At 27.4% G+C, this 19,165-nt stretch overlaps 1 protein-coding gene across 4 annotated transcripts in view; it reads right to left on the bottom strand.

Moving 5' to 3' along the window:
• The window catches only part of LOC127289463 (uncharacterized), a 54,764-nt gene that overhangs the window by 21,365 nt on the left and 14,234 nt on the right, over positions 1–19,165 (bottom strand). For 2 of the 4 annotated variants that reach the window (XM_051317407.1, XM_051317405.1), the window contains 5 exons: positions 14,778–15,182; positions 11,735–11,887; positions 11,342–11,579; positions 10,545–10,704; positions 8,604–9,253 (listed from right to left, as the gene is read on the bottom strand). In XM_051317407.1, coding sequence (XP_051173364.1) covers positions 8,994–9,253; positions 10,545–10,704; positions 11,342–11,579; positions 11,735–11,887; positions 14,778–15,178 — 1,212 coding nt within the window. In that variant the 5' untranslated portion in view covers positions 15,179–15,182 and the 3' untranslated portion in view covers positions 8,604–8,993. Of the gene's footprint in view, positions 1–1,538; positions 1,833–8,603; positions 9,254–10,544; positions 10,705–11,341; positions 11,580–11,734; positions 11,888–14,777; positions 15,183–18,618; positions 19,162–19,165 lie in introns of those variants that run through there. The other 2 variants (XM_051317404.1, XM_051317402.1) reach the window with 2 other exon arrangements.

Consider the following 19,165-nt stretch of genomic DNA (forward strand, 5'->3'; position numbering starts at 1 on the left):
TAACGACAATATTTTACAAGGAACCGAAACGTAACCGAATCGTAACCCAATTCGGTTACAACTCGGTTTACCCAATCCTCCAGGGCTAATCTGTACATGACCTAATTATTATTTATCCTAATCTTTATTCAATCTAATCCTCATTTGCATTAATCATCATTATAATTATCATTTGAAAGAATTTTCATCTGGCCTAATAATCATTTGGACTAAACGCCGCTTAAACTACTTTTCATTTGATCTAGTCATTATAAAACTTAATTTTCATTTGGCATAATCATACTATAACCTAATTGTTATTTGTTCTAATATTTATGTGACCTAATACCCATTTGGCCTAATTTTAAATTATCCTAATTATTATTTGTTCTAATATTAATCTAACATAATTCTAAATTCGCCTAATCTTAATGTAACCTAATTCTCTTTTAGTCTAATCCTCATTTCTGCCGTCCAAAGTAAACAAGCCGCAAACAACTATGTTTTTATTGTTAATTATTTACTTTTTTACTTTGTACGGTAGATTTGATCTAATTCTTACTTGGCCTAAACTTCATATATCACTCGCTTATGAACGTGACTCATAAGAGAGAATAGAACAAAAATATGTTTTGTCATTTTCTCTCTCATGCTTCGCGTTCATTAGCGGGTGACAAATGAAATTTAGGCCAAGTGAAAATTAGATTTATTAGGCCAATTTAGAATTATGTTAGATTAATATTAGAACAAGTAACAATTAGGATAATGTAAAATTAGGCCAAATGAGAATTAGATCAGATAAATATTAGAATAAATAACACTTAGGTTATAGTATGATTAGGCCAAATAAGAATTAGGTTTTATAAAGATTAGATCAAATGAAAATTAGTTTAAGCGGCGTTTAGTCCAAATAATAATTAGACCAGAAACAAATTATCTCAAATGATAATTATGGGAAATGGTGTTTAGGCCAAGTAATAATTAGGTCAAATAAAAATGAGGCTAAAAAAGTATTAGATTACAGAAAATTTAGGCCAAGTGAAATTTAGGGCAGATAAATATTATATTAAATAAGAATTAGATTAAATTAAGATTATGCCAAATGAGAAGTAGGACAAATGAAGATTAGTACAAATTAAGATTAGACTGAATGGAGATTAGGACAAATGATAATTAGGTCATATACAGATTAGGCCGAGTAATAATTAGTCCATACGACTTTTAGGCTAATTGAATTTAGGTCAATTAAGTTTTAGGCCATTTGAAATTTGGAGAAAATTCATGCGCCTCTTTCGCAGGACCCAAAATTTCTATGTATATGGTGCGGGGTTCTTTACAACTTTGGTGCTATCTGGGTAGCTATAATATATCATCCATTTGACCAAAAGTCAACCCCAAAGTCAAATTCACTTCCATTTGATAAATAATATTTCACGTTTTTCTTTAAACATTATTGAAATTGGCATACATCGGCTTATGTTAAATAAGATGGTTTGACCCTTTGATTACATTTTGGTTAAAGTAAAATTAATTTTTTCCAACGTACTATACATACATACCTATGTCAATATAGATGTCCAAGTCAGAATTTTTAAAGCATAATCCGGTTGAAGTTGATCCGAACATGTGTATGCGACTTTTAGGTAATGTTTGTCGCAGTAATTTATTTAAGCTTTCACATACTGGTTCGTATGTAGATTGAATATCGTCATCACTCAATGTTAGTTTATTTAAAAATGAAGCCAACTCATTATCAAAATCAGAATTATTATCTAATATATTGGGTTTCAATTTTTCTTGTCTTTGCATTTCGCTATATTGATACGTTTTTTTTTAAATTCTAATTAATTTTTCTGTAAAAGACAAATTTATATAATTCGTATGTGAGATTCATAAATGTAATGAACTTATTCCACAGCACTTTTAAAATTGTAGCAATATTGTCAAAATTACCCACACAGCATTGAAAATTCCTAGAAGATTCATTGAAGGTTTATATGTTGTTAATTAATAATAAATAATTAAAAATTTTCTTTATTAATGAAATTTTTACAAATTATTAAATGATAAATAAAATAAAGTCCAGAAAAAAAATTATATTATCAAAAATATTGTTAAAAAATTGTTATATCAAAAATATATTGTTAAACAAGTAGGGGGTCCTTTATGTTTATTTCATAAACATTATGCTTCCTCATTGTGTGAAGCAAAAAATTTGCTTCCTCGTGAAGGAAGCAATGAATTTGTCCAATTCAATTGATTGATTTAAAAACTTTCGAATTAAAAATGTTTTAAATTAATTAAATTTTTTGAAAAACAAAGAAAATTTTAATTGATTTTGAGTGTAACATAAACTTTATATATACGAATCGATTCGTTTTAATGCAAGGAATACAATTATTTTATTCATCAACTTGAATTTAAAAAAACACAAAATTTTTTAGCTAAAATATGAATTTTCGATTTTTCAATTTTTATTAATTCTCAAATTTTAAATCAAATCTATACTTTTTATATACCAACCAATTCGTTTCAATGCAGGGAATAAAATTATTTCATATACATATAAACATGAATTTAAACAAACACATCATTTTTTAGCTAAAATGAGAATTTTTGATTTTTTAACTTTCTTTAATTCTTTAAATTTCAATCAAATCTATACTTTATATATATCAATCGATTCATCTTGACATAAAGAAGACGATTATGTTATATATTACCTTAAATTTTTCGATTTAAAAATTTTTTCAATTAAAAAAAATTTTTTGGAAAAAAGACGATAAAAATTTTTTTTTGGGGTATTTTTAAAAATCCTCTCGTCATTTTTGAGAGATTAATGTGTTAAATAAGCCTACCAAATTTTATCCAAATCCATTAAAACCTGTTAAAGATATCGTGTTCACAAAAACGATCTACACACACATACACACACACACACACACACACATACACACACACATACATACATCCGGACAATTGATCAGGATCTCATATAACATGTTTCTATATAGAGGAAAATTTGTTTTCACCATTTTTAAAAAGTTTATAAACGAAAGGACTACATAGCTTCCTCCACGAGGAAGCAAAAACAATTTTTTAACCAATATTTCCTTTAAAAATTAATCTTTTTGAGGCATATTTTTTATAAAATAATTTTTTTTTTGCTAATACTTTTGGTTTAAAAAATAATTTTTTTCAGCCACATATTTTTCACCAACATTTGCCATAAAAAATTATTTTTTTCAACAATATTTTTGATAAAAAAATGTATATTTGATAAAAAAAAATTAATTTTAATCAACAATATTGGTGAAAATAATAAATTTTTTCATCAAAAAAATATTACCCTGCTAAAACTAAAATCAGAAATGTTGATTTTTTGAGACTATTTTGATGTTTTGTGATGCTGCTGACATCCAAAAAATTTTATAAATAGTTAAAAATTTAAAAATTGAATAGTTAATTTCTATGAAATTTTTTAATATGTATGTATTTGAAATCCTCAGGTGAATTTTTTTTTATTTCTTTCAAACCGCTTATTTAATTTTACCAACTACAATTTACCTTTTTTATATATTTCTTTCTTCCAATAGAAAGGTTCTTTTGAAGGTCCTTCAGGTTTTATGACTTTTTAACGCAAAATAAAAAATTATCAATTTCTGTGGTGAAAATGGGAGGAATCCAAAAAAATTATAAAAATTAAGCTCAAAAAACTAAAAAATTTATGAATTTTTGATTTTTAGCCACGCCTGAAGCTTATACAGTTTATCGGATTCGCATGAAACTTACAAATAATATTAATTAGGTTTTAATCTCAATATACATTTCAAGAAATTTCAAAACACTTAAAAAATTTTAAAAATTATCAATTTTTTATAAAAAAAATTTTTTTACTTGATATTTACGTAGACGTGGAGCTCATAATTCTTTACCGATTCGCATAAAACTTACCAAAACTATCAATTATGTTAAAAACTCGATATATAATCAAAAAAATCTGAATACAATTAAAAATTTTTGAAATTTTCAATTTTTTACGCAAAAAAATTGAATTTTTTTATAAGTAGACACACCTGGAGCCGATTTGCACGAAACTTACCAATAATATCAATTAGGTTAAAATCCCGATACATAATTGTGGATATTTGAATACATTCAAAACAAGTTGTAAATTCAGATGTTCATTACATGAACATTTTGCATCCTCTTTACGATCAGAAAAAAATTTGCTTCCTCGTGGAGAAAGCAAAATTTTATAGCCAAAATGTGAATTTTTCATTTTTTAACTTTCATTAATTCTTTAAATTTTTCTCAAATGTATACTTTATATATATCGATCGATTCGTCTTGACGTAAGGAATACGATTTTATTATATAACCTTAAATTTTTCTATTTAAAAATTTTTTCGATTAAAAAAAATTTTGGAAAAAAGACGATAAAAATTTTTTTTGGTGTATTTTTTAAAATCCTTTGGTCAGATTTGAGATATTAATATGATAAATGAGCCTACCAAATTTCATCTAAATGCATTAAAACCTGTTAAAGTTATCTTCTAAACAAGAAAGGGATCCACACACACATACATTCACACACATACATACATCCGGACAATTGATCAGGCTCTCATATAACATGTTTCTATAAAGAAAAAAATTTGTTTCCGCCACTTTGAAAAGTTTTATAAACGAAATGACTACAAAGCTTCCTCCACGAGGAAGCAAAATTTTGAAATTTTTAATTTTTTATTGTCTTTGACAACATTATGTTTGTTTAAGAAGTTTTTTTAAAATTTTTTCTTTTCTTTTCTAACTTATTAAAATGTGATACGCGGGACCTGATCCGACTGTTTAAATCTGAAATTCATAAAAATATAGATCTGATAGAGATATGCTTCTAAGATGATTCAGCACTGAATCATGACATTAAATGATACTTACAAAAAGTTTTGAAATCCGAACAAAAACATCTTCGATGCAAAAAGTTACGCAAAGCAAAAATTATCTTAACCATCGAAACAATTCGTGAAATGAATGTTAGCCAACCAAACCCAATTTGCAGGGATCTATACTCTTTTGGCATAGGACCCTGCAAATTAGGTATGTTTTTTTACGAATATTGTTGTGACTAATACAACTTTTTTTTGACGAACTCGATTTTTTGATTATCGAGTGTTGTATTGTTAACTTAACTCAATAAAGAGATACGTTAACTTAAAGAGTTAAAATAAATTGAAGTCAACTAGGTTAATATAAGAGAGAGAGAGAGGATTTCAACTTATAACAATTATTTATTTTCAAGAAAAAGATCCTTAGTCTAGGACCGTTGGTAAGATTCTGCCGGAATCAATCATGTCCTGAATGTCGGAGACCAAAAAATACATGGTGGGGGTAAGAAAAATAGTGGGAGTAAACCAAAATGGAGATACAATTTTAAATACATTTAATGTTCAATTTGTAGACAGTTCCGTCGCATCATAAAATTTATTGATATAATCCCTTGGTGCGACGAAGCGGAGTACCAATAGTTTGAACATAGTTATTTCAAATATAAAAGGTCCTAGGTTTACAACATAGCCAATATAGATAAGTAAATCTATCTGTTCGACGAATCTTTAAGAAATTATTAAGTGTTAATATAAAGTAATAAACTAAATCTTTAAATATTGTCAGACCTCACGTTTAGGGACAATTCAATTTTAAGAAGCAAAAAAAATAGGTAATAAAGCAAAAAAGATAAAAATAAACTTTCTAAACATCTATTGAAAGTCTCAACAAATATCGTAGAAAGCGCACGCGCGAAAGTAGTATAGTTACTGTCGCTACTACAATCGCTTGATTTTTTTCTCTGTGTATAAATAATTAAATTTAAAAATAGGAAATTAGACAAATTATAATTTTAAAATATGGATGCTATGTAGAAAAAAAGAATTGTTTTGTTCTAAATATGAATTGGAGTTGATAATTATCAAATTAATTGAAATCAATTTTTTGGTTACGAAAAATTTCTATCGTACGCGCAGTTATGAAAACTTGACGTTAATTATTTTTAAATATTAATTAATAATATTTATTATTTAATATATTTATATCTTTCATTAATTTTTCGTTAATCCACTTGCAATAGTATCTGTAAAAAATAATTCACGCTAAGTTTTTATATCTGCGTGTACGATAGAAATTTTTCTTAATCAAAAAATTGATTTCAATTAATTATTTTGATAATTATTAACTCTAATTCATATTTAGACCAAAATAATTTTTTTCTACACAGCATGCATATTTTAAAATTATAATTTGTCTTATTTCCTATTTTTAAATTTAATTATTTATGTTAAAATAATTAATTAAAACTTAACATAATCATATAATTTACTTGGCTAATATTCATTTCACGAATTGTTTCGATGGTTAAGATAATTTTTGCTTAGCGTAACTTTTTGCATCAAATATGTTTTTATTCGGATTTAAATTTAAAAAAAAAATTTTTAAACGTTATATTTGTATTTAGATTTTAACGATTCCAATGATATAAAACTTTATGTAAAAACTTAAAAATTACATAATGATTATACAACAATCTACTCCATTAATTAACATTAATTTTCAATAATTTCAAAATATCTTTGACATTTAATATCTAGAAAACAAGAAAATCGGCATTCTGAAAATTTATATACAGATCGGAAAAAACCTTAGCTTTCGTTTGCAATTATTTATTTAAAAAAAATCACATCGATTTTAGTGAAAATAGCAAATTTATGTTTAATTATAGAAAATCAAGGTCAAAATTCAAAAATTTTAAAAAACCAAATTCACCATTGGAAAGAGCATGAAAAAACCTTCAAAAAACATACTTGCCAAAATTTTTTATATTGCATTTATAGACAGAAAAAATTCAAATAGTAGGCGGTGTCAAGGAAAACTGATAAAATTGACTCTATCTTCCCCGAAATTTCAAAAAAGTCAAAAAATTTTTTTTGGGGATGTTTTACTTTCAGGTAGGACAACAATTTCCCCAAGATTCACTTTTTTTCGAGAAATCAATTTTTTAACTAAGGACATTATACGTAAAATACGTCATATATATATAAAAGTATATGAATTTAAAAATTACTTATAATTTCTTTTTATGTTTCAAAAATAAAAAAACACATTTTTTAAACATGCCAGTACACTGAACGAAAATATATATTAAATTTCAATAAGTTGTTGAAATTGAATAAGAATGATAAAAATTTTAAATATTAACATTTTTAATTGGGACAACACATGCTCGTAATCGTGAAATTATGAGGAATGTGAATATGTTAAAAAAAATTAAAATTGTTTTTTATTTAAAATTTTTTGAAAATAATTCATTAAGGGGAGAAACTCGTGTAAATGCACGTTCTTTCAGGAATTTTTTTTTAAAAACTGGTAAAGTTTATTGAATTAAAGTAAAGCATACCTTAAAGTACACAATACCCAGATAACAAAACGTGCGCACATGGCTTGCAGAATGCAAAGCACGTGTGCGGATTAGCACGCACCTTCTGCCATCCAATCCCCATACATATGTGTCCGCCTTGGACAGGCATATGTGCAGCACGCATGCGGGAAGCACGCGTGCGTTCACAATGCGTGCTTGTATTGTAAATACTCCTTATAATTACAATAAATCTATCAATTATAAAAGGAATTTATATAAAACAAGCCAATAGGTGTTTTATAACGATTTATTTATTAAGTTATAATCATCGTTATCGATGTTATTTTTTTATTACATTTTGAAAACTATTTTAACAGATTTTAATAGTTTTTAAGAAAGTACAGTACCGTCCAGAAGTATCAGGACGATTACACGCAACTCTCTGAAAAAACATGTTATCACTTTTTCAATCATATTTCTGCAACAAAAGGAGATACAAAAAAAAACTCAAAAACGGTTAGAAAGCTTATTAAATTTTGAATAAAATAAGCCATGTTTGAAGCCATTCCGTTAATAATTTTCTGAGTTGTAGAGTGAGAAAGATGAAAAAAATATTATAAAATGTTCTAATTTTGGTCTCTTGACTTCAACATTTTCAAAAATCTAGAAAAATTTAGATAAAATTTTTTTAAAAACACAGAAATCTTCGCTAGAATTTCAGCTTTAAAATAAATTTTAGAAAATTAAAAAATATTAATCCGTCATCGAATTATCATTAAAAATGTGAAGCCGTGTTGCGCCCGATCGATGCTTTGAAAATCAACTGTGACGACTCGATTCCGGCTTCGCGCGGGAGCAAAGCGGGAGAGAAAGCAGGATCGGATTTATGCGGGAACGATGAAATTTCGAGTTTCACGACGAATATGTAAAGAAACTCGAAATTTCATCGTTCCCGCATAAATCCAACCCTGCTTTCTATCCCGCGCGAAGCCGGAATCGAGTCGTCACAGTTGATTTTCAAAGCATCGATCGGGCGCAACACGGCTTCACATTTTTAATGATAATTCGATGACGGATTAATATTTTTTAATTTTCTAAAATTTATTTTAAAGCTGAAATTCTAGCGAAGATTTCTGTGTTTTTAAAAAAATTTTATCTAAATTTTTCTAGATTTTTGAAAATGTTGAAGTCAAGAGACCAAAATTAGAACATTTTATAATATTTTTTTCATCTTTCTCACTCTACAACTCAGAAAATTATTAACGGAATGGCTTCAAACATGGCTTATTTTATTCAAAATTTAATAAGCTTTCTAACCGTTTTTGAGTTTTTTTTGTATCTCCTTTTGTTGCAGAAATATGATTGAAAAAGTGATAACATGTTTTTTCAGAGAGTTGCGTGTAATCGTCCTGATACTTCTGGACGGTTCTGTATGTTTTTAAAAATAAAAAATTAGCGACTCAAAATTTTTAATTTTAGTTTTTGATGTCTGTTTAACAATGAAAAATAAATTATTATCTTTTTAATGACCAGAAATGAAAACGCAAAAGAGGTAAAAAAATTGTTTCACATATTTTAAAAAGTGAAAACTTGAGTCTGCATTTTATTTATTAGACTGTAAATTTTGGAGTTCGTGAATTCTTTCGCGAATTCTTTCGTAGTCATAGTCAGCCTCACTGTCACTTCCACTGTCCTCGAATGATTCTTCTAATATTTCTTCTAATTGTTCCTCTGCATCTTCTGCATTCTTTTTTTGAGCATTTCGGTACCGTTGCTTAGTAATTCGCATTACTTGTTTCATTTCCAACTTGTATTCGGCTATGTTAGTGGGTCCCTTAAATAAAGTGCATTTCTGAGCTGATACTGAAAGAATTATTAACAATTTTTTTTATAATTAAAGAATAAGTACAATACAATTTTTCTCAAATTGATTTGTATAAATTCAGGGTTGCCACTATACATTTTTCAATTTCCTTCATTTTTTATGTGCAGGAATTATGCAACATTTATTAACCCTCGGAGCACACACCTCTTTTTTCGAACAAGTAGCACAGTCTGGGTCGCTGTGACCCTGTTTACTTTACAAAACTCTCCCATTTTTGAACTATTGGACTGATCAACACAAAAAACATATTTTTTTATTCATTGAACCTTGTAAAATAAGAATATGCAGTTTAGAAATATTATTAAATTATTTTCATATTGAAAAAAAAATTCGTGAAGTTAACTAATTAAAAAGAAAAAATTGAATTTAAAAAAAATGTAACTTTTGTAATTTTTAATATTTTAAGCTAAAAATTGGGATTTATATTCTCGAAGTGTGTTAGAATAAGGGAAAAAATACCACCTTATTTTATTTTTTAAAAAAGGTATTTATTTTGTAGTTTAACGAAGGTAACTTTTAAGACGATAAAAATGTGATTTTCGACACAACTTTTTAAAACTATACTTTTTTAATAACATATTTACTAGTATTTTATTATTTTCTTTGGATTATCATGTTACTTATTATTCCTTATTAGTTAGTTACCACTATATGGCCTTAGGTTCGTGTTGTATTGCCGACTTTTCAAATTACACTTCATTGAAATTAATGACAGGGTCTGTGTGACCCAGTATGTGCTCCGAGGGTTAAACGAAAAATAAAGAATAAAAAATATATATTAAAAGAATTAACTTCTGAATGTCTTTTTTGTGAAAAATTGTCGGGTGATATCGATATTAGTTTATTTTCGGTATAATTCATTAAAAAAATTTGGGTCTAATTATTTAAATATAATTTATTTAATAAACGTTGCAAATTTCCTGCACCTCAATTCTTTGACTTTTCCCTGAAAATTTTATTGCAGAAGAAAATTTTTAAAAAAATGATAACATTTTTAAAAAAGTTTAATTATTTTTTATTTCATTCATAATTTAAAACATTTTAAATTTAGATTAGAAGTCCTGAAAGTAAATGAATAATTACAATTTACAGTTTATTTATTGAAAAGAAAAATAAATAATTTTCAATTAAAAAATTGATGTATCAATGAAATTGTAAAATTTTTAATTAAACTTTTAAGAAAATTATCAGATAATTAATTTTCCAGAAGCACCAGATTTATCTTATTTGAAATACAAAAGCAATTTTATTTAAGAAACTAAACATTACCAAAAAAGATTGTTGACACTTTAGTATCACCAAATTTCTCTGTATCTTTATCTCCGAGCCACGTCAGTTGATAAACCAACTCATCTGTAAGGACTTGCTTTAAAGCACAATGCAAGAACTCCCTTAATTTCGTTCCACCCAGTTTTATCAGATGTTGTCGCTAAAGAATAAATGGCAAATCAACAAAACTTTAATTTTTTCTATAAAAACATAAAAGAAGTAAGATATTTCTTTCTTCAAAAAATAAGTTTTTGGAATTATTTTTCTCTATATCTTTAATTTTGGCTAGACAATTTAAATTTATAGAATCTATATTTTTAATCGGAAATTTCAAAGAATAATTTTTGTATTAAATTGAAATGTTGCTTTATGAAACTATAAGTAATTGAAAAAGAGAATTATTTTAGTAATCGAACAATGCCGGCTATGTGCTAGTTTCTAAAAATTAGTATCTATTAAAAAAATAATTATCAATGTTACTAATTTGTATTAGATCATCTATGAAGCAAATAATTGCAATTAAATTATTCACATTTTACAATTTGGCACTTTAAAAATTAAACGTTTTAACATAAAACTATTTGAAATATTATAATAATTTCAATACTTTAATAAATCGTTACTGCCCTTGAAAAAGTATCTATGAAAGCTAATTTGGCACTTTAAAAATTAAACGTTTTAACATAAAACTATTTGAAATATTATAATAATTTCAATACTTTAATAAATCGTTACTGTCCTTGAAAAAGTATCTATGAAAGCTAATTTAAAATAATAAATAGTGATAAAATTTATACCAATTTTTCACGAATAGGCCCACTTTCAGGTTCATTTAATTTCTGAAATTCTTCCACAGTTTTTAAGGGGAATCCTTCAAGAGGTTCATACAGCGAATTATAACATTGTGTTTCGTCAATGCTATTTCTTTTCTGAATCTCTTCCAGTATTCTTTCAGATAATCTTAACTGTTCTGCATTTTGTGCCTTTATAACTTCATATAGTTCTATTTGCTTCTGATTTGAATTCTCAATAGTTCTAGAAAACATTTTTAAAAATTAAACGATGTTTTTAGAAATTTAAAAAAAAATAATTAAAGAGCGGATAAGGCGGTAGACTAAGAATGAGTTAAAAAATATTTTAGTTTCGTCTAATCAGAAAAAAGTTATTAAGAATGGTAATAAATAACTTACTCTAATGATTTCAAGATTACCGAAAAATCGTACACAGCAACATCAGGGGTGCTAGAAAAATCCGTTTCTATGTGCCTCAAACTGGAAGAATTGGAGACATTTCGTGCTGTAGTTTGTTTTGAACTGTTATTATCCAAGTTCATTATTTCTGGTCTGAAATATTAGTATATGAAATTAATTACGTGACTACTTAAAGAATTAATTATTATTTGTGCTATAAGTAATGAAAAGTTAAAATGCTGACAATTAAAAGTAGTCAATAATCTATACGTATTTAACATAAATGAGTAAGCAAATTTTACACAAATAATATGATTCCTTCAAGATGAAAATAAATACATATAGGTAATATATAGGTAATTAAAAAAAACTTGAATTAAAGTGTTGGAAGTTCGCACCCTCTCTCCACACATGCGCTTTAGATACTTTTGTGCTGACGTACTTTTTATGTATGCGCGCCATCTACTACACTTTTACTTTTATCTCGATTCGCTCGCTTGTGTTCGGCTCTTGTACCATAAAGGATTATTATTAATAAACGTTCTTTTGTATAAATCAATCTCTCATTATTTCACAAAACATCAATCATAAAGATATAGTAAATATATTTCTTTGCGAAGTCAAAAATCAAAAAATCAATAATCTTAATCAACTGTTCTTAACTTTGGTACGGAGAAATTTTTAGGTTCCTTAATTTGCCATCAAAGAATTCAAATTAAAAGTCTCAAAATGCCAAATTGAAAAGAATTGAGATTGAAAAAATCAGTAATTGTAAGCTGTTGAACTGAAATTTTTTTTTAAAATAATGCTCAATAGTTTATAATTAAATTCACCCAAAATCGATATTAAAATTTTTCGAATTCTTGATTAAGATTTTACCACCCAAATAGTAAAATGCCACACAGCACTTAACCCTCTGCCTGGCCAGTTGACCGTTATCGACAAAAAGCGACAATTCGGTCGCCTGGTGGGGACTATGGGAAATACATTCTATAGCGTTAGAGTGGGGATAACCCAGGACAGGGAGAGGGTTAATATTTTCTAAATATTTTTGGAATATTTCACTGAAAGATTTGCAATATTTCAATGAAATTTTCTTGAAATATTGTTGCAAACAGGAAAATGTCTGCCTTTGAGGAAATATTTCATTGAAATATTTTGGAAATTTTCAATTTTAATAATGATGCGCACTGGTCAATCACAGTTTCTATGGCTTTTACAGCTGCGCAGTAGTTTTTAATTTTCTAGGATACTAAGGTGTTAAACATTTTTGAAAATACCGATTGATTTCGTATTTTGAAAAAATTCTAACTTTCGGTGAAATATTTCTTAAATATTGCAGGAGTTTTTATGTTGAATATTGCAGAAATATGAATGTGCAACATTTCAGAAAATTGCATGGCAATATTTCCACAAAGGCGGACATTTTCCTGCTTGCAACAATATTTCAAAAACATTTCATTGGAATATTTCAAATCTTTCAAATTTTGAGGAAATATTTTGTGCTGTGTGGGATTCGTAAATTGGAAATTTTTAAATGTCAAAATCAAAAGTTTGACGGTCAAAAAATAAAAAAATGAATAACCCAGTAAAAAAGGATTTTTTGAGATAGTAGTTCGGACAATTGAACAAGCCTAATTGTCTAAAATGCATTCGGACAATTGGAGTGTTTGTTCAATTGTCCAATGCATTATGCCCAATCATCCGCAATATTTCTCGTGTCTAAAAAGCTGCTAAAATAATATGAAAAACTATTGAAACATTGAAAAAACGGTAGAAAATGCATAATTCTTGATATATACAGAAAAAGAAAGTATAAAAATACCTCGATCGAGGAAAAGGAAAGAGTTTTCAGAAAAATCACTTTTTAACTGAGAGTATTTCCAATTTAAGTTTTACCATTAAAAAAGTAAAATTATAGGAATTCCAAACTTAAAAATGGGAGATTCAAAAAATTGAGAATGAAAACATACTTTATGAATTGATAAGTTTTGATCAATGTACAAATAAAAGTCTAATTTAATCTATATTTAAAATTGAATCTATAACAGCAAGAAAAAGAAATTCATAATCAGTGAAATCAGTGAAAATTTCAAATAAAAAAATTACCATCCTGATAATAAATTCCATTCAAGACGAAATTACACAAACGTGTAAAATTCTATTTCTCTTTTTATTTTTGTCATCGAAGTAGTTTTTAATGTATTTTTTTTTGCTGAACATGATCCTGAGTCCAAAAATTGGAACTTTTGGAATTTAATTTTTTATTTAGTTTTAATTCTGTATATTTTTATATTTCATTGTCATCAGTTTCAAAAGAAAAAAGTATTTTGAAAATCTCTAAAAACACGTTTTTTTGGAGTCTGTGTTCGTATTTTCTCAAAATCCTCAATATTCTTTTACTCTTCAGCATGTGTGTCTTATAGTGTAAAATTTAAGCTGTAATTTACGGAAAGTACGTCAGATGTAAAAAAAATCTTGAATCCCACAAAAGAACTGTTCACAAAAAATATTATGGTCTGAATAATATGGGGGGGAGTCTTCAATAACGTGTCACAATGTATATTTTCTGTATTAAAATATATAACAAAATAGCGAGATAGGAAAGGTAGGGGTAGAAAATCTTGAAAAATTGCGTAACAACATTTGTGAGTTTCCAAAATCAATTTTTTGGGGGGTTTCTACGCACTCACTTTTCACAAAATTCTGATGTGCTATCCAATTTTGATACACGTGAACGTGTTCAGCGGACAAAACTGCATTAAAAAAACATTACGGTATCAAAAAGAAAAAGAAAAATAGAATTTTGCACACTGTTTATAAGAAATAATAATGCTTATGCGAAATATTATCGGTGGCACACAGTGCTAGATGTTGACACCCGCCGAAGGCGGGCTCAAAAGCTACTTATGAAATATAAAAAATTGACTTTCTGCGCACTAGATATTTAGAAAGAAGTACGAAATCAAGAATTTTGGCATTGAAATTTAAATCTTGAATCCTTAATAATTTAACCCTTCTTTTTCAAAGTGTATAAACTTACTGTGATTTTGGAAGATAAGTTTTTGGTGCAGTCGTCACTTTCTGTGTAACAGATTCAGGCAAATTTTTATGTTTTTTGAGGTAAATAGATTTTAATCTTTCCAATTGTGATCCAATAACCACATCATTTTTCGGAATAGGAATAATTTTCTTCGAGGTCGTTGGCATTTGTGTATCATCTGATTTTTGTAAGATGACGGATTTTGGGGGCAAAAGAGATCGCAATCTTTTTAATTCTGTTTCAACAGCTACTTCTTTTTTCGATTTTTTGCGTGTTGAAGCCTCGTCTTCTGACGTCAGTAGATTTGAAGAACTTTTAACTGCTCTTCCGCTACTGGAAGTCCTAATTTGTCTTTTAGCATTCGTTTTTGCCAATTCTTTTAATGTTACAAAATGAGCCATGATTCTGAAATCAATTATCTACTTAAATTAAAGGCAAAATGCAAAGCGTGATTATTTTATATAATTAATATCCATTATAATGCAACAAATCATTGTATAGATTAAAAAACGTTTACCCTCCCGAATATAGATCTACAGAAAAAAATTATTAATTTAAATTTAATAAATTGAATTATTATTTGTAATTGCATTTTTTCAATATATATATATATATATATATTTTCAAGAAATGTTCAACGTGGTGATTTTTAAACAAGCAAGCCATTTGGAAATTATGGCTTGTTCGAAAAATGTTTTGCTTTTTTCAAGACAAATAGTCAATATTTTTTAAACGGCTTGTTTGTTAAAAAATCCTCATGGTGAAGTTGTAGAGAATCATTTTCTGAAGAAAATAAGTCATATTACATTAAAATTACAGTATTTTTGAAAGATTTTGAAGGAGCAATATAACAGATAACTTTGCTTATATGAAAATTGAATATACAAATAAATGTTTTAGAATTTACATTTTTTTCTTGAAAATTGAATTTTTTCTGTCAGCAAACATAATTAATAATATTGTTACAATTATTTAAATGTTAATTCATCATTTTCTTCTGAAGTTTTGCATTTCCGTCTCTGGGATTTTTTGATGTTCGATATATTCGATGTATTTGAAAAAAAATTTTGACACAAAATATTAAAAAAATAGACAAGTTAAAATTAAATGTTGACGGTGGTGCACATTTTGACTTGCAAAACTGGTGGGCACAATTGACTTAGAGAACACCTCCCAGGTGAAAATGATCCTCACGAATGACGTGTGGAATTCGTCCGGAATTCGTTCAAATTTCCTTAAGAATTCGTTTAGAATTCGTTCAGATTTCCTGTCGAATTCTGGAAAACGCCGTGTGGCGATTTGAAACAGAATTCGTCCATAATTTAATCGGAATTCGTCCGACTTTGATAAGAAAAACGAATACAAAAAAATTTTCTCTTAAATTTCTGACCGAATTTCGTACGGTATTCGTGCGAATTGCTAACGAATATTTTAAGAACAGTTCGTGCGGATTCCTATAAGAAATTGATAGGAATATAGAACGGAATTTTGGGTGAAAAATTTTTTTAAAAAAATATTCGCCCACTTTTCCGACTGAATAGTGCGCGGTATTCGTGCGAATTACTAAGGAATTCTTTAAATAAACTTCGTGTCGATTCCTATAAGAAAATGATAGGAATTCCGAACGGAATTTTGGGTGAAAAATTTTTTTAAAAAAATATTCGCCCCCTTTTCGGACTGAATAGTGCGCGGTATTCGTAAGATTTACTAAGGAATTCTTTAAATAAACTTCGTGTGGATTCCTATAAGAAAATGATAGGAATTCCGAACGGAATTTTGGGTGAAAAATTTTTTTAAAAAAAAATTCGCCCCCTTTTCGGACCGAATAGTGCGCGGTATTCGTAAGATTTACTAAGGAATTCTTTAAATAAACTTCGTGTGGATTCCTATAAGAAAAGGATAGGAATTCCGAACGGAATTTTGGGTGAAAAATTTAAAAAAAAATATTCGCCCACTTTTCCGACCGAATAGTGCCCACTATTCGTTCGGAAAAGTGGGCGAATATTTTTTTAAAAATATTTTTTATCCAAAATTCCGTTCGGAATTCCTATCAATTTCTTATAGCAATCCACACGAAGTTTATTTAAAGAATTCCTTAGTAATTCGCACGAATACCGCGCAATATTCGGTCGGAAAAGTAGGCGAATATATTTTTAAAAAAATTTTTCATCCAAAATTCCGTTCGGAATTCCCATCAATTTCTTATAGGAATCCACACGAAGTTTATTTAAAGAATTCCTTAGTAATTCGCACGAATACTGCATACTATTCGGTCGGAAAAGTGGGCGGATATTTTTTTAAACAAATTTTTCAGCCAAAATTCCGTTCGGAATTCCCATCAATTTCTTATAGGAATCCACACGAAGTTTATTTAAAGAATTTCTTAGTAATTCGCACGAATAGCGCGCACTATTCGGTTCGAAAAGGGGGCGAATATTTTTTTAAAAATATTTTTCAGCCTAAATTCCGTTCGGAATTCCTATCCAATTCTTATTGGAATCCACACGAACTGTTTTTAAAATATTCGATAGTAATTCGCACGAATACCATACGAATTTCGGTCGAAAATTTGGTCAAAATTTTTTTTTGTATTCATTTTTCTGAAAAAAGTCGCACGAATTCCTATTAAATTATGGACGAATTCTGTTTCAAATCGCCACACGGTGTTTTCCAGAATTCGACAGAAAATCTGGACGAATTCCGAACGAATTCCAAACGAATTCCTTACGAATCATTTGCACCTGGGCTTGACCCTTTGTAATAAATAATTAATAATAATAATAATCATTTATTCAGTATTAATCCATCTTCTATTTGAAGTAAAAAAATTTCGAAAAAAGATTTGTACCAATTTTGAGAACCAAGTAGTCATTATTTGTTTGTTTTTATATGTATCTCAAAAAATTCGAATTTCATCATTGTTTTGTAATTTCTTCAATTCAAATAGAAACTATATATGTAAGCTTTAAAATTGTTAATAATTTGGTTGAATTTTTTGTGGTTAATTTGTACCAAAAATTGTTACAAATTATAATAAGGTATAAACAATTTTATTCATTTTAAAAGTTTTAATGTCTTCCGTTTTTAATAAAAAGTTAAATATAATTAAAAATATAATTTAAAAAAAATAAAAAATTTTTTTTAATTTATTTTTTATACTAAATATTGCGAATAATTTTATAAAATTTTTATGTAAATATGTCAAAGAAAATATGTACTTTACAGAAAATAATAAATTGCTGAAAAGGACCCCAATCTAGGGTAGAAATGTCTAAAAAATGAATATCTCATCTTAATTATTTCATCAAAGGACCCTAAAATCCACAACAATTCCAACCAAATTATTATAAACAATTAGGTCACAAAATCGAGTCCAAAATTTAATCATTTAAAATTTCTCTTTAAATTTAAGTTTTTAACGAGAATTTCGATTTGTATCATGCCCAGCTTTTTAAATCTATAAAAGAACACTACAGTCAACAATTACTTTAATTTTCAATATTTGATGTCAAAAATTTTTTTAAAAATAATGTGTAATTGCGTTATTTTTTTTGGCTTTTTAAAATAGGATCCCCCTTAACTTTTTTAATAATTCATTTAGAATTAAGTATTTTAATTCTAATAATTCAATTGCGGCAGATTTTTCTTACAATTAAATTAAAAATAATTTTCATGAGAAGTAAACCCTTATTTTGTTAAAATTATTTTATATAATATTTACTTTGAAATTGCAACAAACCTCTATTTTATATGTTTATGATAATTTAAGTTAATATTTTACAAATTTAAAGATATCTATCCTATTAAAGAATTTTTTTATTTAATATTAATGTATACTTACAGTAATTAAATGATCCTAGAGTTTTAAGGTAATCTAATAGGCGTAAGCATAGTCGCACAAATCCATTCATTTGGAACAATTTGCTCTTCCTGTCCTTCTACTCCACTCCATTGAGGAATTCTGTATACTTTATTTTTGACGGAGTTTAAATTAACTGCCTATATTCTCCTTGATAAATTGGAACAGTGGTACAACCCACAAGAATCCGATGACATTCCCACGTCATAAATCGAAGTAGTCGTTACAAATTCCTTAATGATGAGAAATATATTCTCTTCTACTTGAACAATATTTTCTATTAGGCAGACTTTAAAATCCTGAAAAAAACAGCAATTGTCCCTTAAGTTTATTCCAAGCGTAAATTCACCAATTTGAAGTTTCTCAAATTGACGACAATGTTGAGCAGCCAAATCTTCTGTGAGTGGTCCTGCAGCATGACTTTTGGAAAGACGAATTTGTGACTTCTCGTTTACGGGTTCAGAAGTGGCATCGTTCAGTTCACCAAGCCTTTTGTATACTTGCTGAAGAGTGAGATGCGATTTTCTGA

This window comes from Leptopilina boulardi, unplaced genomic scaffold, assembly GCF_019393585.1.
Source record: "Leptopilina boulardi isolate dan_hultmark-lab unplaced genomic scaffold, ZJU_Lbou_2.1 LbouV2_41, whole genome shotgun sequence".
Lineage (NCBI taxonomy): Eukaryota > Metazoa > Arthropoda > Insecta > Hymenoptera > Figitidae > Leptopilina > Leptopilina boulardi.